Here is a 27518-nt window from a genome sequence, read left to right as displayed (position 1 = left end):
CTAGGATAACCTTCACAAAAATAGTATTCAATGAAGAAAATGATCAAAATAAGTTTTATTAAATGGTAAAGAGATCATTCTTAAATCTGTGGGAATGGCGTTACCGGTCTTTGCGATGAGCTGCTTTAGGTTACCTAAACATCTGTGTGCAAAACTAACGAGCATCATGACTGAGTTTTGGTGGGGAGGCACAGCAGGAAAGAAGAAAATCTCATGGGTTGCTTGGCAAAGGTTATGTAGGCCTAAAGAACTAGGTGGAATGGGCTTCAAGGACATAGCTTGGTTTAATCAAGCCTTGCTATGCAAGCAAGCCTGGAGAATATGGTCTAATCCTCAGTCCTTGTTGGCCAGAGTCATGAAAAGCAGATATTTCAGACAGGGAGACTTCTTGGACTGTCCTATAGGCAGTAGACCATCGTATGCGTGGAGAAGCATAGTACATGGACGTGAGCTATTAGCGTAAGGGATCTTGAAGCGTATTGGGAATGGGAGAGAGACGCATGTTTGGTATGATAACTGGCTTCTCCTACCCACACCTAGGCCTCCGAGATATAAAACGGATGAAGTAGACCTTACGCTCACTGTACACGATCTTATTGACTCGAGACATGGAACTTGGGATGCCCAGAAGATCCGACATCTTTTTGTTGAGGAAGATGCTACTGCGATTTTGGGAATGAAGTTAAATCTTCAGAGGGAAGATACAATGGTCTGGGCTTTTAGCAAGAACGGAATGTATGATTCCCAAAGCGGCTATAAACTACTGAATCTCATACAGACAATTGAGAGACCAATGACAGCTTCGAATCTACCTCCTGTTGAGAGAAACTTGTGGTCTAATCTATGGAAGGTGAAAACGCTACCTAAGGTTAGGCACTTCATGTGGCGTGCTTTGGCTGGAGCCCTAGCGGTCTCGGAACGACTGGCCTCTCGAGGTATCAATGTTGAAACTACTTGTAAGGTATGTCAATCTCAACCGGAAACCATCTGTCATGTTCTTTTTCACTGCCCGGTTGCGAAAGAGGTATGGAGATTATCAGGCTTTCCTAGCCCAGCAGCGGGTTTCTCAACCAACTCAGTCTTTCTCAATTTTCACCACCTGCTCGAAAGTTGCAAGAAACGTCATTTACCTGAGAAGACTAGATTGGTATTCCCGTGGGTTCTCTGGCAATTATGGAAATCTAGGAACCGCTGCGTGTTCGAACATGTAGTTTTTGGAGCTAAGGAAGTATGGGAGAGAATCCAAGTAGAGGCAGAAGCTTGGAGAGCGGCTAACGTGACGGACAAGGAAGATAGGGATCAAGATGCAGCTGGTGATTCTACATCAACGTGGCAAAAACCGTGCCCAAGCTTTGTTAAATGTAACATTGGGTCGTCTTGGGTTGATGGAAACCAGAATTGTGGGGTTGCTTGGTTGACAAGGAATCATGCTGGAGCAGCCTTAGCCCATAGCCGTCGCTCATATTCTCATGTCTCATCATCCTTAGAGGCTGAGCTACTGGGTTTTTATTGGGCAGCTGAAAGCATCTCGACGATGAGATATGAAAAGGTGGTGTTTGAGTCCACCTCGTACTTAGCGGGCGAAGCAATTTTAAAGCCTGGAAACTTCCCTCAATGGCTCAGTTTGATAGAAGCTATAAGAGAGAAATTGTCCCTGCTCAGGTTGTGGTCCATTTCATATGTTAACAGAGGGGCGAACAGATGTGCAGATGCAATTGCTCTCAGTGTCACTAGAGATCAACGCTACGCGTCCTACATAGCTACGGACTGCCCTGGGTGGTTACTGCCCATTGTACGTGAGGATGAGAGTGGGATATTCAGTGCGCATTAGTTGGGGTTGCGGCGGTGCGAATTCATGACAGGCTTGAGATACTTCCTTCGCAAATGCGAGTTCTACGGGAGTGGAGTGCTGTTATTTGATTTATGTTGTTCGTTTTTTATTTTGAGTGTGGGGCCCTGTTGGTATCTTCCGCACTCTGTTTTTTCTCGTATCTTTCTTCTTCTCTTTTTGTTCAAACCATCACGTTATAGTCACAAAGTGTTAAAAAAAAAAAAATGGTAAAAATATTTTAGAATTAATGGATAAGATTTTGGAGATAGTGTTTTAAATTTTTAGAAATAAATATTAAATGTTTTAAAATAAAAAGAGTTATTTTGGCAATTTTTTATTAAAAACTATTTTTGTGATAAAAACTTTTAAAAAAAATATTTGAGAGAATTGCCTTGACTAATTTTACATGTATCTGCATTTTGGAGTAACCGGCTAGTAATGTTTTTTTTTTTTTGCCAAGCTATGATGGCTTCAAAGGTGTACAAACAATGGACTAGATAAATGAGCAAAGAAGCAATTGCTACTGATGAAAACTGCAGGAAGCATACTTAAGAGTAGAAGTGGGAATTATTCTACATGATTTTAACTTCTTTTCTTATTACCAAATATATCTTTGTGATTCTGATACAAACGAGTTTTTACATGGAACTAAAGAGTATTTAAGAATTTGCTTTCAACATCTATCAATGTAAACCATTTTATACAAAATTCTTCCATAAACAAAAACATAAGAAGAAAGTCTTCACCATGACATGACACCTCCCATTTCAACAAGCTTTGAGATTCTTGGCATTGGTCATGCTTAGAGACGTGAAGTTCAACTTGATTATCGGTTTCCGCAGTTGCACTGAAGCTTTGGGCGTCACCACGGGCCGTTGCATTGGAACATCTTCGAGTTCTTCCACTTCCACTGCTCCTTTGGAGAATGCATCTTTACTTGGAATCTTTTTAACCACTTGATTTCTGAAACCAAAGTTGTCTTCAACCTCCTCACTTTCTTGACTAAGAGAAGCCTGAGGAATGTCTATCTTCTCTACGTGATGACTCTCTCCTACTTTCATAGGAGCTGAACAAATAGATCCAGCAGATGAGTTTGGGCTCCCGTCTTCACCATTCTCTACATGCACTGAAACTGCAACACGTTTTGAGTTCCTTAACTGATCGGTGAGTGTCTCATCACCTCCCAACTTTCTCTTCTTCCCACCTTTACTTTCACAACTAGTAATAGTAGATGATGAACTCACTGTAGAAGAAACTCTTTGCTCTGAACTGCGTTTGCTATCCCTCGTTCCTTTCGAGTTACGCAAAGGTCTAACTCCACCAGGAAACACAAAGCTCGGTATGCTTCTTCTCATTACATGGCTGACACTAACCTCCATCCCATGAACCCACAACATATAACCGTAAACAGTTTGTTTAAACTCTTCAATGGTTCTTCTGATATCAAACGGCTCGCCTCCTCCTGCTTCCACTCCCTCTTTACGTTGCAGACCCATGAATAAAGAACACTGTAGCGGTCTAGAATCGTCTTGGAAGCCATGTGGATGAGGGTGGCACTGAAGCATGTCGTAAGTATGTCTCTCAATCACCAACGTAAGCTGTCTGAAACGTGACTCAACCCATCCTCTCCACTTTTTCAAATCCTCCACGTTAGAAGCAGAGATGTTGATCTGAAGATAGTTCTTATACGCTTCAAAGAACCCAAACGGCTCAAAAAGAGTATCCCATTGTTCAGCTTCCATAGCCGCGCATACATCTCTCCCTCTCTGAAACTCTCCTGTCATAATCCTCAGTGTACTCGCGGAGACGTTGTAACTTGAGTTCATACAAGGATAAGCAGGAGTAATGATAGGCATCTTGTGCAACAAGTCTTTAGGGTTTCTTCTAGGATCCCAAACTTGAAGACCTAATGATGATCCTTCGTCTTCATCTATAGAGCAAAGAAGAATAGGATTGGGCCAACGCCATTGAGTGTAGACTCTAAAGAACCGAGACACCAACATGTTTGGTAAAGCGTTAGGATAAAGCTGACAGATCCTAGCTACCAGCAACGCCCAGTTTATACCACCAAGAAAGCCAGATACGTTAGAGTACACACCACGCTTCTTAGCCCAAAACCTAATGCATCTCAACGTCGTCCTGAAACTCTGAATGTTAGGAACCAGACGAAAGATCTTGTCAGTAACTCTACAACCGTTGAGGCTTCGAACAGTTTGCTCATCAGCGTTCTGTAGAATAGAATCTTGCGATAGATCCAAGTCCTCGGGGATAATCCACAAAGGGAGCTTTGCGTAGAGGAGATCAATAGAGACTCCATTAAGTTTGAAACCCATCAAGGGAACATAAGCATCAGGCACAGAGTGGAGCTCTGTCACCTCAGGCAACTCCGAAAGCATTCTATGCAACTCTCCAAAGAAACCATTCCCTCTTGTAGCGTATCTTGGACCAACGCATAGAGTGTCGATATCAGCACCAGGTCCATGTACTTTTAACCGATAAGAACCGAAGGTGAATATCTTGGCGTTCGCTTGTTCAACCGTCTCATCGCTTAACCCTTTGTCACGGCTTATTTTTTTAATCCATGTTTTAACGATCTCGTCTAGTCTCCCAAGAACCTCCTCTCTTCTAACAGCTTCCTCGTTGCTTTCGTACAATCCAGCGTCTTGCAAGTACTTCTCTAGAGTTTTTGTCTTGGTTACGTCAAGCTCCGTTGGTCCTACTAAAGAGATAGGTTCTGTAATACCGTATCTAATTTGTCTGTTTTTCTGGACACTAGCCATCGACTTTACTTTGTTCATATCCTCTTTCTCTACGATTCTTTACCCTGAATATTTACGAACAATGAGCGTTACTACCGAGAAACTGTTGATCGATCATACAGAACACAAAAGCAAAGTACGAGTTCTCGAGAACAACCTTGAAAACCCTTGAAATAGCAGAGAGCCTCGACCTTTGAACACACAACGATCTCAGCTAGTACGTACTTTCACTACGAGTTGATTTATAAATAGCTATCAGTCCACACTTATCTGTATAATTCACAACCAAATAAAAAGGAAATTATCGAGTTGAAAAAAGGAAATACGTGTGGTAGAAAAAGGAAAGTTGTAATGGAAAAGCCCAATAAGGCCCAGATACTTATGAGGGTAATTCGAATAAAAGCCCATTAAGAAATAAGGCGGTGAGGTTACAAATACGACGACATTCCGAGTTTCTATATCACTCGATTAAGGCCATCTTTATCGCGGGATCTTATAAGGGTTTTTAATTTAATTAGGTATTAAAGAAAAAGAAAAAAGGCAATTAGTGTAAACAACGTATCTTATTTAGGCGACAGAAGAAACGTCTCTTGATGCCACGCGTCGCTTTCGTAGTGTTTTGGGAGGAGAAAACGAGTGGAGAAAAAATCAGCTTGAAGGGGAAGAAGAAGGTTCGGTCTCGGTGTCCTCCTTCTCATCTCCACGTTGATTTCTTCTGGGTTTTATGATTCTTGTTCAAGTCTTTGATCAGATTCTTTAATCGCATCAAAGACCCAATTTTTTATTTGTCTGCGTGATCATCCTCAGATGGGTGGATCAGACGAGAACAAGCACGGAGTTATCGGACCCATGAATCCACAAGGTATGATCGTATTCAAACACGAAACACTAATCTTTTGGTTTGGTTCTGTTTTTGATTGACTTAAGCGACTTGTTGTTAATGAAGGTGGTTTACGTGGAGGAAAGGTGAATCCGGCGAATGGGCAGACACGAAGAGCACTCAGTAACATAAACAAGAACATCATCAGAGCTCCAGTTTATCCTTGTGCTGTCAACAAGCGACCGTTGTCTGAGTAAGTTTATAAACAGACCCTTTTTACAAAACTGTGTTCCTTTGTTCTAAAGAACTAATTTTTAATCTCTCTGATTTGTTTTTTCAGGAAGAATGTGATGTGTAACAAGAAGATTCCACCACTTGTTCCAGTGCATCAACCAGTCACTAGGTCAGTAACGACTTCATTGCATCCTCTTTCAGTCTTCTTTTGATTTGGAGATTTTAATTATTGATTTTTTTGGTTTCAGGAAGTTTCCTGCTCAATTAGCTGAGAATAATCCCCAAACCAAGAAGGAGGTAGCTTTACATTATTAGTTGATGTAATGTGTTAGTTGATGTTGTTGATCTTTGAACGCAATGGGAAATGTATAACGCTTGCAACTTTGTCTCATGCCTCAGCATCCTATAGACTTGTAATGTTTCTTATGCTTGTCAACTCATTGTGATGAATGCCTTGATCCTTGGTTGATTGTGTGCCAACTATAATTTTTTTTAAGAACCTTTAATTAAGAGCTTTGCAATGGAGCAGTTAAATGTTAGGGTTTCTTAACTTTGTCTCTTAAGTTACTTTTTGTGTTTAAAAGCATTAAAAAATAATAAGAACCTCTAATATGGGTCTTTGCAATAATCATGCTCTAAAGCTACTGAAAGATATGTTTTCTATTGTTCAACTTCAATCTGTTAAATTCAATCCAACATGTTACATGTATAAGTGAGAGTGTATGTATATTTACAAAGAGATCGTCATTTGGTGTATATGTGAAAGTAAATAAACAGTGCTCATGGGACGCCTATAATGTAAGATTGCGTTTGAGGCAAGCGCCACAACTCTGCTTCTTCATCAGATGAATCTTCAGAGTCAGAGGTTTCAAAGTTCTGAGAATGGCGGCGGCAGGTGGCGACTGCTTTGGTGACAATATAGATGGGTAGCATGATCCCGAGTATCCTCAGAAACAACAACTGAAAAAAAACAAAACAAACAATTAGAGTTTCTATCATCTCTGGAAATGAAATCTAATGTGAGATAATATTCACCATGAACAAAGGGAAGACATGGAGGTTTGATCCGGTAAGGACTAAGGGAAGTGTGTGTCGGAGAATCAGAAGAGCCATAAACTGCAAGATTGCAACAATAAAGAAGGTGTTAATAATGGAAGGTTTGGTATGAACAAAGGATGAATCTGTTGTGCGTACGATGAGAACAAGGGAACGGCAACAGATGAAGCTTGTGGTGGAAGAAAGAGGATATTGATGATGATGATGATGATCGTGGATGAAAGTGGGATCAGCAGGTACAACTGTGATGAAACGAGGATGCTCACGTTGAGATATTGCCCAGTTTCCCCTGAAATGAAGAGGAACATGACCCAACTCTAACAAGGGAGCTGGCGCTGTATAATCCGGCTTGAATCCCTGAATAAAAAAAAAACACATGTTTATATAATTTTATACAATCAATGTTTCAAGAAAAAGATGTTGAGAAGAGAAGGAGAAGGGACCTACCTGATGGCAAATCTCGCAGTTGGTGTTTCCTTTCTCGTTACACCATCTCTGCACACACCTCCTATGTGCATACTGCCAACAACAACAACAACATGGATCAAATAATATCAAACCAATGTGTTTCTAATTATGTCGTTACCTTCAAGCTGCCGCTGCAAGAACAAGGAGTCTCCATGTTAGAATCCAAATCCTCATCGTGACAAATCCTACACAGCACCATCGACAAATCTCCGTTACGCAGCTTCTCAAGTGTTTTCTCATCGAGGACTCTAATACATTCCTCCTCGACAGGTGCGTTGGCTTGCAGCATACGGTTCCGGTTATGAATCGCTTCCTCAATCGTGGCTTCTGTTATCAACCGATCCATAAACAGCACGAAATGATCTCCCATGACTTGCAGCTGAAGAAAGTCCCCTCTATTTATATAGTACTATCAAGATTCTTCTCCCCTTTCTTTAATGCTGCGAATTAATGATAAAATGGGGGTTAGGGTCAGAATCATTTAACCAAGGAGCATTCGCATTCGCATTCAATGCAAAGGTGATGGTGATACGCAACTTGAACATGTGAATTAGAAGCTGCTCATTAATGAAATAGATAATAAAAATATCTTTAAAAAAAACGTTTTAGATCAAAAAACTTAAATAAGCAAACATTTTTTTCTGGATAATGAAAGAGCCATGGGCGAAAAGCAGAACCAAAGCTGGTTAGTTACCAGAACATAAAACCTGTAAATTTTTTTGTTAAGTGCACAAGTTTATCGAAACGGTTTAATTGATTGTTTGTTATAAAACAAAATTAGCTATATAAAAAAAAATTAATTATAGAAGAAGATAATATTAAAATTTCAAAACGACGAACAACACGAAGGAATCTGAATTTACCCAGATGATGCAAGTTGTTTTGAACGAAATTAAACACAGGCTGAGACGAAATCATAGAGACATAAGTGACAACATACAAACGAGACAAATAATAAAAAGCAAAATATGAGAAAACAAAAAAAAAAAACGAAAAGACAGGGAGAATTGAGAGGCAGACCCAAATATTAGGACAGGAGAAGGTAAAGAGTTTTGTAATACCGTTTTCTTCTCTTTTTGTCGGAAAGGAGAAGAAGTGGAAAAGCGAAGAAAGAGGAGACTTAAAAGAATAGAATCTGTCTTTTCCTGAAGCTAAAGCCTTTGATAAAAGCTTCCTTTCTTTCTCTCTGAACTCCGCGAATTATTCAGGAGATTAAAACCAATAAAGTTATGTGTGTGTTTACATATAAAGCAATGAGATGGAGTATAGAATCTTGAATCTTATAATTAATTAGTATACTTTTATCTCAAAATTATATCAATATTTATATTACGTCAGACGTATCGTATGTAGTACCTGGGTAATTTTAAGTAGCTATACGGCTATACCATACACACACGTGGACATTTTAATTGCAATAAATAAATGTCTACTAAATATGTATAAAGTCAAACAAAGACTCAAAGTAGCTAACCAGGGAAAAACAGCTCAACAAAAGAGAGAATGAATACAATTTAGATGAAATGGAGATCCGCAAAAAGACCAAAGTATTTTCATGCTTTCTTTTATTTAACTGAATAATGATTCGTAGTTACGTCGTCCATGGTGCGTGTGACGGTGCGAGTGCGTCAGTTCAAGCTGGTGCGGCATCATTGATCATTTGACAGGTTGATTAACTAACCACGTACTATTAGTTTTTGTTAATAGTGCTATTTTAATTGGTCTTTTAGGCCAACCATTCTACCAAAACTAATTAACGCTGAAATAATGCACACCCAATCACAATCTTTCGCGTTGATGATTACATCAATTATTCTCCTAATTTATCCCATTTCGACGATGGCGAATACACCAACAAAAGCGCGATAAAATTCATAAGTTATAATCCTAAGTAGTAGTCAGTATAAGCCTCTATCTATATCGTTAAGGTATTTAACAGAAGCAAAGCCCAACACATAAGAATGTATTGGCCCATTACTTAGAAAGACACCCAATGAAACAAAAATGCAGTTTACATAACCTATAAATGATGATGATCAATAATCCTCTCTTTCTCCTAATACCCACCAAAAAAACAAGAAAATCAACAAGAGCTGTGTTTGTTCTTGATCTTGACACCAAGCTCACCTGCAATAATAACAGTGGAAGCCATATCAAGAAACATCCCATGCTCCACGACCCCAGGTAGCCTCAGAATCTCATCACTCACCACTCTCAAATCTAGGTATGGGCATTCGGGATCCCAATCGGGTTCCGGTTTTATCCATTCGGGTTTCGGTTTTTCGGGTTTATCAAAATCAACCCCATTCGGGTTATATAAAAGTTTGGTTCGGGACTGGTTCGGGTTTTATCGGGTTCGGGTCGGGGTTAGTAAATCTTCAAAGAACCGGTATAACCCATTATACTTTCGGGTTCGGGTCCCAATCGGTTTTTCGATTTAAAAATACATGATCTGTACCTATTTTGTAACTAAAGCATAAATGAAATCGGTTCTTCGGATTTAAAATACATGATTTGTACATTTTTTAATAGCCAAAAGATAAGTAAAATCGATTCAAAAATAAGAAAAAATATCAAACGTGATCATTCAAAATCAAGCGAAAGATAAACATAGTTAGTGATAGAAAGAAAATCAGATAAATGAAATCATAAAACAAAAAATAAGTTCTCATGAAATGAGAAACATTATTCAATAAAAACAAAATCTAAATCTAAAAGCTTCAGGCATCAACCGCCACATTCCACCATCAACCTTCATGTAACAGATAATTATTTTAGAAGTTCAATAATATCTTAAAGTATTTTGGATACATAAGAAGAATTAAGATTATATTTAGTAGAAGTTCTTTTTGTGATTTTAAATGTTTCGGGTTCTATCGGATATCCATTTAGGTCCGGGTTCGGTTCGGATAATACCCATAACCCAAAATACCAAAAAACAGGATCCATTCGGTATTTATATCGGGTTCGGATCGATTCGGATTCATTTTTATCGGATCGGGTTCGGTTCGGATTTTTGGATTCGGTTTATTTGCCCAGCCCTACTCAAATCTCCCATATCCTTCTCCAAATACATATCCACTATATAATTCCCATTATCCGTCACAAAAGCCTCCCCCTTCTCTCCCAACCTTATCCTCGCCTCGCACCCGTACCCCTCCATCACTCTCCTTAGCCTCTCCGCCGTGAACTTCCAGCAAAAGGGAACAATCTCCACCGGAAGAGCCATCTTGCTTCCACCGATATGCTTCACCATCTTCGACTCGTCGACGATCACCACGAACTTCTTGGAAGCTCCTTCGATCATCTTCTCCCGGAGGAGAGACCCTCCGCGGCCTTTCACGAGGTTGAGACGAGGGTCGACCTCGTCGGCGCCGTCTATGGAGAGGTCGACGACGGGATGCGCGTCGAGGTCGGAGAGAGGGATGTTGAGAGAGAGAGCATGCTCCTGCGTCTTCTTGGACGTGGGTATCCCGACGATGTTCTCGAGTTTGCCTTGCCGGAGAAGCTCGCCGATGCGGTCGACGGCGTGTTTGGCGGTGGAGCCGGTGCCGAGGCCGAGGACCATGTTGGATTTGACGAAGTCGACGGCTTTGTAAGCGGCGATTCGTTTGAGCTCGTCTTTGGTTAATGTCATCGAAGAAGAAGAAGGAGAGGGGACATCGATGGGGGAGTTGTCGGATGTAATGAAGAGAGGATCATACGCACGTGCCATTTAAACTTCTCTACTATAAATTTAATACTAATCGATAAATGTAAATCAAATTTAGGAACCGAGAAGAAGAATTATTGGGGAATGAGAAGAAAAAATACAATATTTTGGAGAAAGTATTGGGGGACAATGAATAGAATAGAGAAAGGTCGAATGAAATGTTTGTATAAATATAGAGAGTATGAAAATACGAAATTACGAAGAAGAATGAGAAGAAGAAAGAAGAAAGAATATGTTTGTGTGGTGGCGGAGAAAAGAAACTGAAGACTACTGAAGATGGGTTTTGTGGAAGAACAAGCGAGTCAAGACGCTAGACGCACACTTCACTTCACTTCACTTTCGAGAATAGACAAACCCGAATCTTACGGGATTTGATTTCTGTCCCATATTTGTTTTTATTTACGTAAAGTACCCAAACTTTACCCAAAAAGTCCAAAATTGGCACTTCTCTCCTCTACATCCTCTATTACTTAAAAAAAAAAAGTTTTCTCCTCGCTTTTACTAGATATTCATTTGTCATTTTTACTGTGTAGAAAATAAACATTGTAACGCTACAAAATTATAATAGAGATTAGTGGGTAAATTAAAGAAATTTGACAACTTTTTACATTAATCGAAGATTGGAAATAGCGGCTTGGGTTAAACTCACACGTTTCGTTACTTTTGAGATAAACGCCAAATGTGATCAAAGGAAATTGGAGACCAAGTAAAAGTTTTTGGGTCCAAAAGGAGGCATACAAACCAAAGACTTCGTTCTACAGTGCACTGTCGTGTCTTAAAAGGAAAACAAACTATCAACAAAAATGGTAGCCTAAGGGCACCTGCAATGGTGGACCTGGAAAGCTCGATTTCCAATGTTAAATTTTAATTATTATTTTTTTTTTCCGTTTAATTAAAAAAAATTAAAAACGGATCTATCGTAGGGTCCACGACACAGTAACGAAAAGCAACTAAGATCAATCTTTATATTAAGATTTTTGGACCACACCAATATTTTAATATTTCTTTTTTATGGATTCGAGCTAAAGATTCCTTGTTGCACATGTTTTAAGAAACATGAGAAAGAAAGTTAAACTCCACTAACTTATTAAGAAATCATGTAATCAGAATCTTCTATTTTTTGTCACAATGACATGTAAAAAAAAGAAAAACTTATACACATTTCATGAAAGAAATGATAAATTAATAACGAGATTTTGAACTTAGTTTAAGTTAAGTATAAATCAGATAAATAATAAAAGAATATACAATATACAAAAAAAAAAAGAATTTCTGGGCAAGTAAAAGGAAAGAATGAAACGGGCCAGGCAGATCACTAGATCAGCCCACATGACCGGACGTTGTGGCGGCGAGAACCCAATGGAGAAGGTCAAGAAGGTGAAACGCTAAAACAGAGGACGAAACTGGAACGCTGACAAGAAGTAGAAGCAGCGTTGCAATTGCGACGGTGGGGCGAGAGTTCATGAGAAAGCTCTGGAGAAGACCAACGGAATCGCAGATCACAGAGTCGTAGCTGCTGTAGAAACGCTTCTCCCAATCCAACCAATGAGAAGGCGGCTCGTAGTTTCGCTCAACCATTTTCATCTCGTGGATGCGTTTCCTCAGAACGATCATGTTCTCGTCCACCAATCTCCCTCCTCCGTAGTAATGGTCCTTCCCTGAAGACGCAGCAGCAGAAACGCTCATCTTCATCTTCTTCTTCTGTGTCCTCCACGTCGTCATTTTATTCGGGGAAAACACCAATGGATGGAACCGGAGTGGTGAAGTCGAAGCTGGTGAAGAGATCAATGTAGCTTCCATTATTATGAGATCGGTTTTGTAAGATTGTTTAATGTGAATGTATGATGTTTGAAGGAGATCTTTGTTGGTTGCTTGAAGAAGATGATGAACAAGTGGAAATATATTTATAACCTGATTATTTGGATATAATAAAATAAAAACAAAAGTGGGGCTATATGATTATTTGATTTGATTACCGCGTTGCCACCTGCTAATTTCGATTTGATAAATGGAGCCCACTTTTTCTTCTCTTCCAAGTCATTTTCATTTCCACCTGTTGTTTCTTACCCCTCTCACAAGATTCAGTGATTCTATTAAGAAATCTCCTTACACGTCTTTTACTATTCGTTAATCAAGTAATCAACCATTGTTGCAAAAATTTCTATCAAATTACAATTTTTCTGAGTCTACGGACATTCGATGATTTATTTTAGTCTATATTCGCTTCAACGCTCTTGTATATTGAAGGTTGAAAAATAGTCGGTTTTTGATCGAGATACACACTTGACCTACGGTTTGTTTATGAGATTCGGCTACTGAAACAGAGACTCGCTTGAGATTCTAGATTTAACATCTAAGACCATCTCCAATGGCTTACTCTATTTTCTAATCTAAAATAGAGTAACTCTATAATAGAGTTTGAGTTTGCTCCAATGGTACTCTATTTTAGAGTAGAAAATAGGGTGATAAACAAAAAAAAAACAAATTATTTTATATTTGGAGTAAACCTATTTTTCACTCTATCTTAGAGTGAGAAATAGAGTACCATTGGAGCATTTTTTATTCTAAACTCTATTTTAGAGTGAAAAATAGAGTGGAATTGGAAATGCTCTAACCAGTTGATGATTTAGTCGAATAAATTTGGGTAAGATATTAGATATGTTAATGATAGAAGAAAGTGGATGACAAATGAATTGACAAAGCGATGCACTGCGAAACCTCCTCTACTCTACGGTACGCAAACTTGATACTTGATAGCTTGCTGGTTTGGGAAACACGGCATTTGGAAAAGGAAGTGAAATTGAGATGAGAAGCCTCCATTAATGATCTGCACATGATGTGCCAATGCATACATTGATTAGTTGCACTTTTCCATAACAATTAAAAAACTATGTAGTAGTATATTATATCCATTCATTATAACAGAATTGACCTCCTATTGTTTATGTATGACACCTGAAAAAGCGCACAAGTCGGTGACCATTTTAATTATGCGTTTACTTTATCATACTTCAATAAAACTAATGTTCAATCAAATTATTGGGATATTAATAATTTAATTATTACACTCCCATGGTTTTATTTGTATAATTGCATTTAAAATCCAAATTATTTATGGTGATATTTCTTTCTTAACTTTTGTTTTAAAAATAAATAAAACTAGAGCTTGGCCGTTAGTTTTTATATTTTATAAGTTGTTTAATGACATTTCTAAACAAATAAGTTATTTGAATATTTTAGGTTCTTACAAACCTTTTCGGATTTAGAAGGATCTGAATCCAAACTCCGTCCAAAAATTTATAATGTCCGAACAAAGTTTAATTTTAAACTCAAAAATCCGATACAAAAATTAGTTTCATTCAAATTTGTAAAATTATTTTGGTTAACACGTAAAATAAATGTTGTCGGATTATTATGGTAAATATAAGTAATGAAGTAATTAAAAAGATGAAAAATGGAATGTAAAAGATGTAATAAAAATACTTTAAAATATGTAAGTTCTATTTTGGACTCTCTAATAAACGAAACTGTATTAATTAGAAAAAAGAATAAATCAAGTGGTTGTAATTAGCTTTAAAAAGAATAGAAATATGTAAAATAATTACTTAAATTTAGATAAATATTATTTTGTAATTCAGTTTTAGTAGAATAGTGAGATATAACACTGTATACAAGATATAACACTGTATATTATTCTGATTGGCATTTGACTTTCTCCCAAGTGGAGGCTCTTGTCTACTTGTTTAATTAGGGAACTAATTTTAGTTATTATTAGTATAATCTAATGTGAAGTTTGGTTGGATCGGAATCTTCAGACGTCCATCCTGACGTTATAGTTTGCAGTTTCAGAGCATCTCCAATGTAAAACACCATTTTTTCCTTTAAAATGGAGTAAAAGTGAAAATGAAGTAAAATTGCTCCAACCCTACTCCATTTTCCACTCCATAATGGAGTGATGAACAAACAAAAAATAGATTACTCCATTTATGGAATAAATTTCATTATGGAGTGAGATATGGAGTTGGGTTGCAGCATTTCTTACTTCATATTCACTTTTATTCCACTTTAGAAAAAAAAAATGAAGTAGGGATGAAGATGCCCTCAGGGAATGTTTCCCGAAAACCGAGACATATATATTAAAAAAAGTTGCTAATTCTTTCTTCTCCACAATTGTATTTGGAATCACTGCAATATAGACTTTTTGCTTCACATAAATCTTTAATAAATTGTAAAATTATAAAAAAATTGTTATTTATTTTTATTGGTGCATTAAACAAAAGACAGCACAAGTAACCTGGTTACGTGACTCACGTCAAAGAGTTGAAGAAATCTCATGAAAAAAAGATGGGTATTACATTGGGGGTTTAAGGCACAATTAAATATAAAGAGAAGCACTCTTTTTGTTCAAATCTGAGAGCCTTTAAAGAGCAACTCTATTAAGAGATATGTATCCCACATTGGAAAATCAATGGTACATTAAGTAATATATAAAGGGTTAAGGCTAATCTAATAATTGCCAATTGGTTTTGAGTTGGAAGCCCATAATAAACCCACTCCCTTTGCTCTCTCTCACTTGTTACATGCCGGAGAATGATACTGATGAATCCATCACGAATGTGTATGGATAAGACATTTCCTTCACCTTTCACCTATTAGCTAAATCTGTTGTTCTTAGTATTTTTGTTTTGCCATACAAATTCCCCAACAAGTGCTTATTATTAGTAACTACAATTATACGGACCTTCGAGGACAAAGAGACGGATTTCGCCAAGCTCCTCCAATGATGTTTGACTGAGAATGGCGGTAACATCGGCTTTAAGCCTACCCATGGATAAAGGAAGACCAAAAATATTGGATATCGTTGGGCTTATAAGCCCATAATAGCTATCTTATTGCTGCAAAATATTAGTTGGGAATGGGTTCTTGTCACAAACCTTTTCAGTGTTCCTTTGGTCTTTACATATCCTATACTTCTCTCAAATAATAAATCACACAAAACCTTCAGACGTTTTTACTAAGGGCTGTTCGTAAGTTTAGATAAAAAATTTAGACGTGGCAAGTCTTGGGCAGTTTCAAATTAATGAAGTCGGTTTCTTTGTCCCTAGTTGCTGGCTCCCTTAACCATAACGGGCGCAACCACATATCAAATCCTGTCGTCACAGTTGACATTAATTAATCTTCCAGTTATGTGTGAACATATGGTTTCTTTAAATGAGTCATGGATATACTTGGGTTGAGAAATCAATTCAAAACATGCAGTCAAAGTAACATATCTATTCATAGACTGATCAATTTTCTTTTCCAGATATTTGTTATTTCTTTTTCCAAAATTGAGCCGGTATTGGAAATTGAATATGAAACCTTCCCGCTAATTATGAAACAAATTTCGATTTTTACTAATGTCGGTAAATCACGTGGTTGATGATAATGTGTACTGTATTCTAGGCTTCTAGTTGTTTAATTTGAATTTTGATGGAAGTAAGATTCCAGAAGCCAAATAAAAATAGAATCTTAAAACTACCAGTGAATATACATTGTGCAAGATTGTATTTAAAAATAGGAAATGTAAGTAGTAAGTTTTATACGAAAGAATATTTATTCCTTATAAGTGCACGAATTAAGTAGGCAACTTCGCACGAAACGCCACAATGAGCTTACAAGTTACTGTTATAAAGGGCCCATGCTTCTAGTTTACACGCAGCTATTGCACTTAAACGTGATTACGTTACATAGTTGTTAACTTACCTGCATGGTCTATCGACGTTCTTTGAACATTTCTTATCTCTTGACTTGATGGAAGCTTGCAATATCAACAAATACGTTTATTTGTATATAGATTGTGCTTATTATATGTACATTCACATTAGTGTATGTAATCACAAGATCAGGTAAGCTTTAACCTAAAGGATTCAAGCTCCATGTGCCGGCTGACTTTTAGTTTTAGTATAGTAGGGTCCGGCAACCATATTTAGATCCCCAAAGAAAGAAAAGAAAATCATTTCATCGTGATTAATGATATATGGATACATATGAATAACTGGTGTTCCAAAAAAAAAGTGTTAAAAGAGGATACATATGAATAGCTTTGGACATATTGTGTCAGCTGTTACGTCATCAATGAGCTTTCCGATTTGCAAAGCAGACCATCATTTTAGACTTTTTTCTTACATCTGTAACTCTGTAAGTACTAGTCGGCACTTATAATTAGGTCCAAAACATTTATTTATCAGTGACCTTGATAGACTTCTATTAGCTCGAGTCTGACGTGGCAGGGAGGACGCTGACGTGTTTAATGAGGAAGAGCCATGGGAGCCTTGGTTTGGTTCAGAAGGTTTGCAGTTAGAAAGATTAACGGAGAAAGACGATATAAATATAGTTCGTCTTCTTCACTTGTTCTTCATGCTTTGTATGTTGTTGTTCGTAGACGCCATGAGTCTCGGCACGGTCGCCATGAGATCGTCGTGATCAGTCATCTTCGCCATGAGAAGGTGATTGTGATCGGAATCTGCAAAGCTATCTTGTATTCATTGTTCTATCTTGTATTCTGGTTTGATAAAGGAGTTAGAGATATCAATACTCTATCAGACCTCGTTAGTGAAAATATATAATTAAGGACCATGGAGCGACCGAAATATTAATGTTTATAGACTACATGAGAAGTACAATTCCAGGTCTCATCAATGACAATGTACGGCTAAATAGAAAAAATGGATGATAAAGGGAGGAAATAAGTCGTTCCTTAATCATATATATACACCTTTTTGTTTCCGTGATTAACGCAAAGTATCAATCGAGTAAATAATTAAAAGCAAAAGACAATGATTATTGCTAATTACCAACCCATTAATCTGACAAATCGATAAGCATGCGTAAATCAAATCATCAACATATACGGTCCACGAGAGTTCAAGAGTTGGACCGCATGATGTTGTCATGTTCAAAGTTGCTAACAAAGTTCGTTTTTTTTTTCAACCTAATATCCATTTCCTAAAAAGTTAAACACTCTAACTACTAGAAATTAGAGAAACCCTTGGGAAAAATGTATTTTCTCTTCACATAAACATGTATTTAACGAATTCAGTCACAGGTATTTCACTTTCACATAAGAAAAAATAAATAATCAAAAGTTTAATTAAATAGTTTTACAGTTTAACAGTACTAGAAACTTTCAACAAAAACAAGCTATCATACGATTTAAATAGGCAATCTTAAAATTTTATCGACATAGTCAAATGTTTTGTGCATGCACCGTATTTTTTTTTTGAAAATTCCATGCAGTACCGTATTGATTAATAAGTTAATAAAAAAACTGGACTCCTTTTCCACGTACGTATCTACAATCTACCCATGAGGCTATGCTTGAAAACCTCATCATTTAAAACCCCAGCGAGAACACCCTCACCGCCCTTACTGAAACAATCTTATTTAATGATCCAATCTTTATCCTTTCTTGTCTGCAGAGAAATTACTAAGGATGGGTAACTGTCTTGGCGGCAAATTGATTTAGAAATTATATTTGCTCTTGATATAAACATGTATTTACTATAACGAGTTGTAGTATATGCAGGTGTTTCACACAAGAATGTAATCATCAAAATTTCTAGTTAAATTGTTGTATGATTTAACAGTATTGAATTTTTCAATAAAAACAAGCTCTCAAACAATTTAAATAAGATAATCCTGAAATTCTAAAAGGTTTTGTCCACGTTTTGTACTACTGAATTTTTAATTTTTTGGACTTCTTTTCCGCGTACGTATATCTCTACAATCTACCCATTACCACATGGTTGCCAACCCCATATTCATTTAAAACCCCAACGAGAACATCCTCACCGCCCTCAAGTGAAACAATCTTATTTAAAGATCCAGTCTCCATCCACTATTGTCAGATAAATTATTAAGGATGGGTAACAGTCTAGGCGGCAAGAAAACGGCCAAGATAATGAAAATAGACGGCGAGTCTTTTAAACTAAAAACTCCGGTGACGGCGGAAGAAGTTCTACAAGACTTTCCCGGCTACGTTTTGCTAGACTCTGAATCTGTAAAGCACTACGGTGCCCGAGCCAAACCACTTGAGGTAACTTTTATTACATTTCTTTTTCATATTACTAAAGTAGAAAATAATAAAAGAACTAATGCATTTGGTTTTGTTGAGTGCAGGCGAAGCAGAGGTTAGAGGCGAAGCGGTTGTATTTCGTGGTGGAGCCGGTGAAGGAGTGTCCACCACCAAGGAGGGTAAGATCGGGAATTCACATGAATGCCAAGGAGAGGCTTGAGCACCTCATGCTTACTCGGAGATCCTCTTCTGATCTCTCCATACTCAAACCTTCAGGAGGATGGACGACGAAGACGGAGGAGGAAGATGAAGGAGGAGCAGTGAGGGTGAAGCTGAGGATTCCCAAGGCGGAGTTGGAAAAACTCGTTAAGGAAGGAGCCACGGAGGCGGAGGCCACCCATAAGATCGCCTCGCTCTTTATGGCCAAACACAGCCACGAGGAAGCGAGTAAGAATACGCTCCGACTTGGCCATGATGAGCCAGCCGCCACTATTGCCACCGACACAAGAGGAGTCAAATCTCGTCTGGTGAGTAGTTTTGTTCTCGATTTGTTTTTTTTTCTGTGTGCATATTAAAATAGGCATAAATAAGAACATCAATAATTACTTTTAGCAAAAAAAACATTAATAATTATTTGCATAAACACATTTGAATTAAAATTCATACTAAAGTTTAAAATATCGTAAGATAGTATTATTTATAAATTAAAAAAACCTTTTAGAATTTCAGATGCATAGCATGGGCCATAAAATTTACAACTATAGAAAGAATAATTTAAAGAATGGCATACAGTTTTGAATAAGATAGTATTATTTATTGAAAATAGTAGCTTTTCATCGGAAAAATGGGAGCAGATAGAAATACCTTTGGTGTGGTCAAATTTTGCATGCTACTTTAACACACTTGCGCATTTTTAAAACATGATTCTTACGTCAAAAAAAAAAAGAAATAAAAAGGAACAAGGTTTGATATTCCTGAGATAACAATGTTGAAATTTTTTATTTACAGAAACGAGTGAGTTTCATGGCGGAAAGAGCAGGAAGCGAGATCACTGTCGCTTGAAGTTGAACCAATCTATATTCTAAACATAACCGCTTCCCATCGTTTCTGCATTTCTTTGTACATAAAAAGCAGAGAGTTTTGAGAGAGAGCTAATGAATTTATCACTCTGTAGCTAAACCTTATATTATATTTTAGAAAATAAAATAACGTTTTATCTTTATTATTTCCTGGAAACTCTGTTTCTCTTAACTTCTAGGCTCGTTTTGTCCTTCTTCCGGCCTCAAGTGCCAACTCTGTATCGATCTTCAGAGATATGTCCAACGCATTAACCGAATGCGTCAGGGCTCCACTGCATTAACACTTTCTCTCAGTTTTCATCCCAGGAAAAAGCCAAAACTTGTATTAGAAAACAGCTTTGAGAGTGTTCTTAAGAACTAATCTGCTAATGAATCTGTCCGTACTTGTGTACTGTCTCAATCGTAACGTTCCCCGAGGCCTAAACAACGATACTAGAGCTTTAAATCACATCATCTTTCTTTCTTTCTATCTAACACACACATACCTCTGTCTCGGCTCTCCCATTGATTAGCTCAACCGCATCATTAAGCATCGTGACATCAACGTCTCCATTCTCTAACGGTATACAACCATATTGTCCAGCATTATTCTCGTTAACCGAGTCTTGGATCCACTAACATACTCTAACACTTCCTTCACTTCCTCAAGTGTCCGCGTCTCCACCTTCAAGTTAGATTTATATAGATAGTTAGTTTCACCACCTTTAACTGGTAGCCGCTAATTATCTGAAAGCTTTTGAGTCTTACCTTCACATCCATTTCTAGATTCTTTTGCTTTAGATGCGCGTCCACAGATTTAATGGCATTGACTATACCTCCTGCTGCTGGAGATATGGTTATCTTTTATCATCAACATGTCAAATAATCCCGTCCTATGATTCTTTCCACCACCAATCAGCACCTTTGCTAAGTTAGAAAACTTACAGTGTCTCAGAAAGATAACAATCTCAGAACCTTAAAGAATAGATGCGAGGAAGAAGTGTAGAACGTAATCTCAAACCAGTAGCAGTTTTTTTTGTCTCCAGTATACGTGCAGGGTAGCAGCATCTGCCATTAACTGCACAAAACAATTTCATCAGCTAAACTCTCCACAGAACTCACAAAGAACAAATACACTATACAATCAATTACTACTAACACTGACAAAACTTCACTGATAACCAAAGTACGAGATGAATTACCGTAAACTATTTAGTAAACCAACAAATCCTTCTCGAGATATGACATTTTGATCATTACTAGGGTAACATGCATGTAACCATACCAATTAGTTGAGAAACTATAGAATAAAATCTTGGTAAGGGTCGCAATGCCGCTCATCCTCTGCACAAAGTTGAGCACAACTCTTTCAGCAACAACAATCTTATGTGCATTCCTTGATACTTTCCCAGACTTTAACCCTTTATGAACGTAATCTCCATCCTTGCGCATCCATTCAACCTAGGGATTATTCTCGATGAACTTGCCTATTCAATAATCAAAGTCTGCATGGATATTATGTGGGAGACTATATTTCTAATATGCCTTGAGATGATCGTTCTTTGAGCGTCAATTTCGGAATGCTCAAGTAATGATTGATGGGTCAACTTTGTGCCAGATCAATGTAGATCGGGTTGGATTGCCTGGATCAAGCTCTGATATTATCTTAAGCTAGATGAGCTTTCAACCTAAAAACCAATTGGTGATAAGAAGAATGATCTATTGGCCCTTACATCGAAAATATTAAAGGTACTTGAGTAATATATAAGAGATTTGAGCTAATCCACTAATTGTCAATTGGTTTTGAGTTGGAAGCCCGGACAATGACCCGATCATCCCATTAGCTGATGGCCCATAAAAGACTCAGTTCCACTGAGATCACTAGAAAAATAAAACATGATCTTGGAGGGGTATGATGAATTCTACGAGATTATGGTTATACGCACTATTATCTCGAAAGAAGGTACTGGAGAGAAGATCCCACATCGGAAATATGAAAGAGACTTTTATAAAATATAAAAGACCGGACCAATCCAGTAATTGCCAATTAGTTTTAAGTTGGAAACCATGAAATTTATCAGACCCATCGATCTTATAAAGCCCACTCAATAATTGATATCTAGCCCAAATGAACAAGGTCATACAAAAAAACAGAACATAAACTAAAAAGTCAGAGCTAAGTCTGAAAAGGGTTTAGACCGTAGAGAACCAGAACCGGAGAAGGAACTGTCGAGTCTCAGATTGAGACGAAGGATAGGGGACTTTGCTCAAGTTAATTTGGATGATCTCGTCCGCAAATACATGCACTTCTCCACCATTTTCCAAAGCTCCGTCAAGCTACTCCACTCTCTCCCCCGACCACGACCACGACCAAGACCCAGAAGCCCCACCAGTCGCTTCTTCCGAAAACCAAAACTCGTGAAAACACAAACCCCAGAGCCCAGAGTCTACACAAGAGACACCGTATCCAACATCTACAACATCCTCAAGTACTCCACCTGGGACTCCGCTCGATCCCACCTCCCACACCTCCCAATCAAATGGGACTCTCACATAATCAACCGCGTCTTGAAATCTCACCCTCCGATGCAGAAAGCCTGGCTCTTTTTCAACTGGGCCTCCGAGATCAAAGGCTTCAAGCACGACCACTTCACTTACACCACCATGCTCGACATCTTCGGCGAAGCGGGTCGGATCCAGTCCATGTACTCTGTTTTCCGCCTCATGAAGGAGAAGGGTGTGGCGATCGATACGGTGACGTATACTTCGATGATTCACTGGGTTTCGAGCTCGGGGGATGTGGACGAAGCCGTGAGGCTGTGGAAGGAGATGAGGGGTAGTGGGTGCGAGCCTACCGTCGTGACGTACACGGCTTACATGAAGATGCTTTTCGATGGTGGGAGGGTGGAGGAGGCGACGGAGGTGTATAGGGAGATGTTGCGGTCGAGGGTTTCTCCTAATTGTCACACTTATACGGTGTTGATGGAGTTTCTTGTAGGCAACGGTGAGTTTTAATCTATGCACACCAAGTGTTTGTTAATATTCCTAAGTGGAAGTTGAACTTTTCTACTTAGTGTAGATGAATGTTGTTTTAGTATATAGTTTACTGTTATCTATTTAATTTATTCGAATGTTGTCTTAGTATGTGAGTTTCTTGTAGGCACTAGTGAGTTTTAATCTATGCACACCAACTGTTTGTCAATATTCCTAACTGAAAAGAACTTTTTTTTAAATTAATGTTAGTATATATATTGTTTACAGTTATCTATTTAATTTATATGAATGTTGTGTTAGTATGTGAATCTGTTTTCTGAATGTTTTGTAGCCATGAAGATGATGTTTTAGTTTTTTTTTTTAAATTTGATTTGCAGGAAAATGTGGTGAAGCCTTAGACATTTTCTTTAAAATGCAAGAGATCGGTGTGCAGCCAGATAAAGCAGCTTGTAATATTCTGATTGGGAAAGCTTGTAAGGTCGGTGAAACGTCTTTCATGGCTCGGATTCTTGTATACATGAAAGAAAACGGGATTGTTCTTCGTTACCCTGTATTTCTCGAGGCTTTAGAGACTCTGAAAGCTGCAGGTCAAAGTGACCATCTGTTGAGACGAGTCAATTCGCATATTACTGCTGAATCTTTGTGGGAAGTTGATGACATGGAAAGTTCAGATGATAGTAGAATTATCAGCTCTGTTCTCTTGATGAAGCAGAGTCTTGTTGCAGTTGATCATCTACTTAACCAGATGAAAGATAGAAACGTAAAGTTGGATTCTTCTGTTGTTTCAGCAGTCGTTGAAGCAAACTGTGGCCGTTGTAGAACCGAGGGGGCTTCGTTGGCCCTTGATTACAGCTCGGAAATGGGGATTCATCTCGAGAAGTCAGCGTATCTTGCGTTGGTTGGTTACTTTCTGAGAGAAAACGAGCTTGGTAAAGTTATCGAAGCAGTAAAGGAGATGGTGAAAGCCCATCACTCTCTTGGTGTGTACCAAGGAGCAACGTTGATCCACAGGCTTGGGTTTGGCAGAAGACCTCGCTTAGCTGCAGAGGTTTTCGACTTGTTTCCTGATGATCAAAAGGGCGTAGCTGCTTACACTGCGCTGATGGATGTTTATATCTCAGCAGGGAGTCCAGAGAAAGCAATGAAGATATTGGAAGAGATGAGAGAACGTGAGATCGTGCCTTCGCTGGGGACGTACGATGTTCTCTTGTCTGGTCTTGAGAAAACCAGTGACTTCCAGAGAGAAGCAGCGTCGTTGAAGAAGGAGAAGAAGAGTCTTGTTGCTAATGGCCGTTACCGGGAAAGTGTTGATGTTGAAGAGAAAGTCTGTGATCTTCTGTTTGGTAGATATCTGTAATCTAATTGCATGTGAAGTCAACAGACATGTTTTAACAAAGCCCTTTAGCCACAAGTGTAGGTTCTCCTCAGGTTCGTGCAGTTTCTCAAAGCATAACCACAAGTGTGCTCTCTATGCTAATGACCCGAGTTAGTTTAGTTGAGGTTGAGTTATTAGGGATCGTTTGATCAGTAGACGACTATTATGAATCCCAGAAGTTCATGTGTTGTAAGCTTCCAACTATTGAGATTCACTAAATTTAATTTAAACCATTAAAGGTTTGTTGAAATTTTGACCTCTCTCTGTGTAGTTTCTTAACTTTCTTCGAATTTCTCTATATTGCGGAAGCAAATATGATTTCTGCATATATGAATGTGAAACCATAAACTTGTGCAGAGAATCTTTCATATTTCTTCATGACTCACGTTATTAGAATAATAAACTCAGGTTAATGAAAATCAATCACAAGCCTAATTGGAAAAGGATCCGAGAGATCTTTGAAAAAGGAAAAAGAAAAGGGAACATACATATCATATCACAAACGGGATTATAATTAAATAAGTAAAATCCTTAAGCGGCAATGATTAGGTTCCGTAAAAGGTGTTATAAAAAGAGAGTTATGGTTTTGTTTTTTCTTACTCACATACTCATCATCAAAGTTCTCTGATAATTCTATTAATAATGGCGACAACCACAAGAATGTTCTGCTTCGTGCTCGTGATGGTTCTCATGGGATGTTGTTGCTCGGCAAAAATCTACAAAGTGGGAGACTCGAAGGGATGGACGACAGCGAAGCACGGTAGCTATTATGAATGGGCTAGGCGTAAGGAATTCCAAGTGGGGGATTCTCTGATGTTTGAATACGATGGCAACGTCAACGACGTCACTCAAGTTTCCACTCGTTTGGAATACCAATTCTGCAACTCCCTTTCTCCTAAAGCTGTCTACAGCACAGGCCACGATGTCGTAACTCTCACGGAACAAGGTTATCACTTCTTCATCACCTCAAATCGTTCTCAATGCGTAGCCGGACAGAAACTCGTCGTTTTTGTCGTCCATGACCATCCTATGATTCCTCCACCACCGAGAAAGATCCTTCCATTCGGAAAAGATTACAAGGTCGGTGACTCCAACGAATGGAGGGTTCCTGAAGAGAGTGACTTCTATTCCAAGTGGAGTGAGGAGAAACAGTTTCATGTGGGAGACAATCTTCTTTTCTACTACAACGACCAAGTCGATGACCTCCTAGAAATCAACAGTGATCTTGAGTTCAAATCTTGCGACACTACTTCTCCTGTTGCCGTGCACAATGCGGGACAAGATCTCATAAGGCTAACGAAACCAGGAATCCGCTATTTTATTACCTCAAAGATTGGTCATTGTGAGGCTGGGCTTAAGCTTCGAGTTGTGGTGCGACCACTATCCAAAAATGTTCCGAAGAAGACGCAGTTGTCACCTTTCGACCGTCTCATCAAGTGGCTACACGATTCCTTTACACCCCACCCCCATCACTAAGATTTCGCTTCTTTTTTTGTTTTGTTTTGTTTGAGCTTAGCTTCGTAGTATTTTTTTTCTCACTCGTTTTTGTTCTTTATTTTATTTTCCAAATTGTGTGGGTTTCTACTTATTCATATCGTTGTGGAGATATTTGATTCAATAAAAATATTTTTCCTTAACCCTAGCTTTATACACATAATAATAGACTCAATCGCTCCACCTCCATAATAATAGATTCTTTCGGATTTTTCAAATTTGGTAACGTTTAGGTGGGTTTAGAGCTACAACTCTTTACAACTCCAGAAGGGCACTGCGGTCTATCCAACATGAGAAAGTGAAAGTGTCAGGCACCATGTGTCTTTTACTGAAATTGAAAAGTGAGAAAGGGTCCCTAGCGTAATTTTTTTTTTTTAGTTACATTTTCGGTTAAAATCTTGTAGTATTTTTTTGGGACTAGCGTTACAATGTGAAATTCGCATTTAGCACATGAACCAGTCATTTTCCCCATACCCTCTGTCAGAATTTATCTAATTAGACTTTGTTTTCTTGTGATAAAAAACATTCCTAAAAGGCTAAAACCAATCATATTATTAAAAATTATGAAATATATGTCAACGTAAAAATACAAAACTAAGAACCATAAGACATAAATAGAGGTAAAGAGAAAAACAAATAAAATAGAGACTTTTACCACAAAAAAAAAAAGAATAGAGACAGAAATTTCAAAAATATATATAGTAATACTATAAAGAGAGAAGTGTTTTCTTTATTTGAGGACCGAGTACACAAGTAAAATAACGAATTGAGATAAGCTTCTGATATGGTTTATCGGTCATGATTGTAAGTTCGATGTAGATCAAGGAACCTTCACAATCTATTTAGGCAAGCGTATAAGATAGCTAAAACTTGAAAAGTATAAACGGCCTGCCATTTTGCGCAACCACCACACACGATTTCACCGTTTTATAAATATTAACTGCAGCCTGCAGGCCATTAGTTCCACATATCGATTTAAAATATTGACGAGCCGAAGATAATCAAGGCCTCAAGTGCCGTAGTTACTTCGTGTTTTTTTTTTTGTGACTAAATCCAAGCACTTATGTAACTTTGTAGATATATTCAAATTGGGCCATAAAATATATAAGTGGGCTTCTGTAATTTTTATAAAAAACCAATCGGTCGAACAAGGAGATAAATTCAGACAAATGAAAAGCATTAGTTATCTTTTACTAGTTTATCAGTTTCGAATTGTAAGATGTTTCTTTAAAAAAATTGATGTTCAAATATATAAGATGTTTTCATATTTATAGATAAATTTTAATTTTATTAAGAACTGTATAATAAATTATATTTTATCCGACCTCTTTTTGTAATTGATCGAGTATCTTTTAATTTATAGTTTAACGATACAAAAATAATTTTATTAACATGTGTGTTTTTGTCTAAAATATCGTACATCTAAGAGCAGATGAATTATTCTTCTCTAAACGACATTTTCAAGATTCTAAATTTAATTATGGTAGGATAAAACAAAAAGTACAGTTCTATATAATAATTTAAAATATTTCCTAAATTTAAAATTTAGCATTTTTATTATTCATACCATAGTTTTTACTGATAAATTTTTAGGTGAATGTTACAGATATTCAAAATGTTTTTTTTGCAAAAATGTAAATGTGCAAGAAACTTGAAATCTC

At 37.7% G+C, this 27518-nt stretch overlaps 8 protein-coding genes across 11 annotated transcripts; 4 read left to right on the top strand and 4 right to left on the bottom strand.

Moving 5' to 3' along the window:
- Positions 1-2383: 2383 nt before the first annotated feature.
- LOC111198760 (nuclear poly(A) polymerase 1-like) lies at positions 2384-4771 on the bottom strand. The gene has a single exon (XM_022687984.2). The coding sequence runs from the start codon at positions 4627-4629 to the stop codon at positions 2599-2601; it is 2031 nt and encodes a 676-aa protein (XP_022543705.2). The 5' UTR covers positions 4630-4771; the 3' UTR covers positions 2384-2598.
- Positions 4772-5061: 290 nt separating this feature from the next.
- Positions 5062-6113, top strand: LOC125609846 (cyclin-B2-4-like). Of its 2 annotated transcripts, none has more exons than XM_048781349.1 (5): positions 5062-5261; positions 5398-5452; positions 5537-5663; positions 5751-5813; positions 5893-6113. In XM_048781349.1, the coding sequence occupies exons 1-5, from the start codon at positions 5184-5186 to the stop codon at positions 5957-5959; spliced, it is 390 nt and encodes a 129-aa protein (XP_048637306.1). In that variant the 5' UTR covers positions 5062-5183; the 3' UTR covers positions 5960-6113. The 2 variants fall into 2 exon arrangements, with proteins under 2 accessions (XP_048637306.1, XP_048637305.1); XM_048781348.1 differs by having other exon boundaries at positions 5169-5294.
- A 173-nt stretch (positions 6114-6286) lies between these two features.
- BNAC07G20670D lies at positions 6287-8473 on the bottom strand. Of its 3 annotated transcripts, none has more exons than XM_013789417.3 (6): positions 8230-8473; positions 7287-7608; positions 7148-7219; positions 6839-7057; positions 6680-6760; positions 6287-6604 (listed from the first exon to the last, which is right to left on the bottom strand). In XM_013789417.3, the coding sequence occupies exons 2-6, from the start codon at positions 7536-7538 to the stop codon at positions 6425-6427; spliced, it is 804 nt and encodes a 267-aa protein (XP_013644871.2). In that variant the 5' UTR covers positions 7539-7608; positions 8230-8473; the 3' UTR covers positions 6287-6424. The 3 variants fall into 3 exon arrangements, with proteins under 3 accessions (XP_013644871.2, XP_048637303.1, XP_013644870.2); XM_048781346.1 differs by having other exon boundaries at positions 8189-8458; XM_013789416.3 differs by lacking the exon at positions 8230-8473 and adding an exon at positions 8032-8222.
- A 138-nt stretch (positions 8474-8611) lies between these two features.
- LOC125609847 (probable ribose-5-phosphate isomerase 2) lies at positions 8612-11583 on the bottom strand. Its single transcript, XM_048781350.1, has 2 exons — positions 10204-11583; positions 8612-9381 (listed from the first exon to the last, which is right to left on the bottom strand). Exons 1-2 carry the CDS (start codon positions 10881-10883, stop codon positions 9252-9254), a joined length of 810 nt encoding a protein of 269 aa, XP_048637307.1. The 5' UTR covers positions 10884-11583; the 3' UTR covers positions 8612-9251.
- A 233-nt stretch (positions 11584-11816) lies between these two features.
- On the bottom strand, positions 11817-12792 carry LOC125609845. Its single transcript, XM_048781347.1, has one exon. The coding sequence runs from the start codon at positions 12678-12680 to the stop codon at positions 12201-12203; it is 480 nt and encodes a 159-aa protein (XP_048637304.1). The 5' UTR covers positions 12681-12792; the 3' UTR covers positions 11817-12200.
- A 5927-nt stretch (positions 12793-18719) lies between these two features.
- Positions 18720-20161, top strand: LOC106417435 (uncharacterized protein At1g66480). Its single transcript, XM_048781345.1, has 3 exons — positions 18720-18957; positions 19041-19463; positions 19945-20161. The coding sequence occupies exons 1-3, from the start codon at positions 18784-18786 to the stop codon at positions 19996-19998; spliced, it is 651 nt and encodes a 216-aa protein (XP_048637302.1). The 5' UTR covers positions 18720-18783; the 3' UTR covers positions 19999-20161.
- A 1964-nt stretch (positions 20162-22125) lies between these two features.
- Positions 22126-24613, top strand: LOC106416547 (pentatricopeptide repeat-containing protein At2g01390). Its single transcript, XM_013857466.3, has 2 exons — positions 22126-22998; positions 23366-24613. Exons 1-2 carry the CDS (start codon positions 22296-22298, stop codon positions 24343-24345), a joined length of 1683 nt encoding a protein of 560 aa, XP_013712920.2. The 5' UTR covers positions 22126-22295; the 3' UTR covers positions 24346-24613.
- Positions 24614-24842: 229 nt separating this feature from the next.
- Positions 24843-26525, top strand: LOC106416549 (blue copper protein-like). Its single transcript, XM_013857467.3, has one exon. It carries the CDS (start codon positions 25006-25008, stop codon positions 25837-25839), a length of 834 nt encoding a protein of 277 aa, XP_013712921.1. The 5' UTR covers positions 24843-25005; the 3' UTR covers positions 25840-26525.
- The last annotated feature ends 993 nt before the right edge of the window (positions 26526-27518 follow it).

Source organism: Brassica napus, chromosome A6 (assembly GCF_020379485.1).
Source record: "Brassica napus cultivar Da-Ae chromosome A6, Da-Ae, whole genome shotgun sequence".
In the NCBI taxonomy this organism is placed as follows: domain Eukaryota; kingdom Viridiplantae; phylum Streptophyta; class Magnoliopsida; order Brassicales; family Brassicaceae; genus Brassica; species Brassica napus.
Note: the sequence above shows the minus strand (reverse complement) of the source record. Positions and strands in the feature narration are given on the sequence as shown.

Excerpts from the sequence above, each read along its gene's own strand:
- LOC125609846 (XM_048781348.1), top strand. The coding sequence starts at position 5,184 with ATGCCACGCGTCGCTTTCGTAGTGTTTTGGGAGGAGAAAACGAGTGGA. Across the intron at positions 5,453-5,536 it reads CGGACCCATGAATCCACAAG|GTGGTTTACGTGGAGGAAAG; the intron begins GTATGATCGTAT and ends TTGTTAATGAAG. Across the intron at positions 5,664-5,750 it reads AACAAGCGACCGTTGTCTGA|GAAGAATGTGATGTGTAACA; the intron begins GTAAGTTTATAA and ends TTGTTTTTTCAG.
- LOC111198760 (XM_022687984.2), bottom strand. The coding sequence starts at position 4,629 with ATGAACAAAGTAAAGTCGATGGCTAGTGTCCAGAAAAACAGACAAATT.
- LOC106417435 (XM_048781345.1), top strand. The coding sequence starts at position 18,784 with ATGGGTAACAGTCTAGGCGGCAAGAAAACGGCCAAGATAATGAAAATA. Across the intron at positions 18,958-19,040 it reads CCCGAGCCAAACCACTTGAG|GCGAAGCAGAGGTTAGAGGC; the intron begins GTAACTTTTATT and ends TGTTGAGTGCAG. Across the intron at positions 19,464-19,944 it reads GAGGAGTCAAATCTCGTCTG|AAACGAGTGAGTTTCATGGC; the intron begins GTGAGTAGTTTT and ends TTTTATTTACAG.
- LOC106416549 (XM_013857467.3), top strand. The coding sequence starts at position 25,006 with ATGGCGACAACCACAAGAATGTTCTGCTTCGTGCTCGTGATGGTTCTC.
- LOC125609847 (XM_048781350.1), bottom strand. The coding sequence starts at position 10,883 with ATGGCACGTGCGTATGATCCTCTCTTCATTACATCCGACAACTCCCCC. Across the intron at positions 9,382-10,203 it reads GGAGATTTGAGTAGGGCTGG|AGTGGTGAGTGATGAGATTC; the intron begins GCAAATAAACCG and ends CCTAGATTTGAG.
- BNAC07G20670D (XM_013789417.3), bottom strand. The coding sequence starts at position 7,538 with ATGGGAGATCATTTCGTGCTGTTTATGGATCGGTTGATAACAGAAGCC. Across the intron at positions 7,058-7,147 it reads ACTGCGAGATTTGCCATCAG|GGATTCAAGCCGGATTATAC; the intron begins GTAGGTCCCTTC and ends TTTTTTATTCAG. Across the intron at positions 6,605-6,679 it reads ATGTCTTCCCTTTGTTCATG|TTGTTGTTTCTGAGGATACT; the intron begins GTGAATATTATC and ends GTTTTTTTTCAG.
- LOC125609845 (XM_048781347.1), bottom strand. The coding sequence starts at position 12,680 with ATGGAAGCTACATTGATCTCTTCACCAGCTTCGACTTCACCACTCCGG.
- LOC106416547 (XM_013857466.3), top strand. The coding sequence starts at position 22,296 with ATGCACTTCTCCACCATTTTCCAAAGCTCCGTCAAGCTACTCCACTCT. Across the intron at positions 22,999-23,365 it reads GGAGTTTCTTGTAGGCAACG|GAAAATGTGGTGAAGCCTTA; the intron begins GTGAGTTTTAAT and ends TTTGATTTGCAG.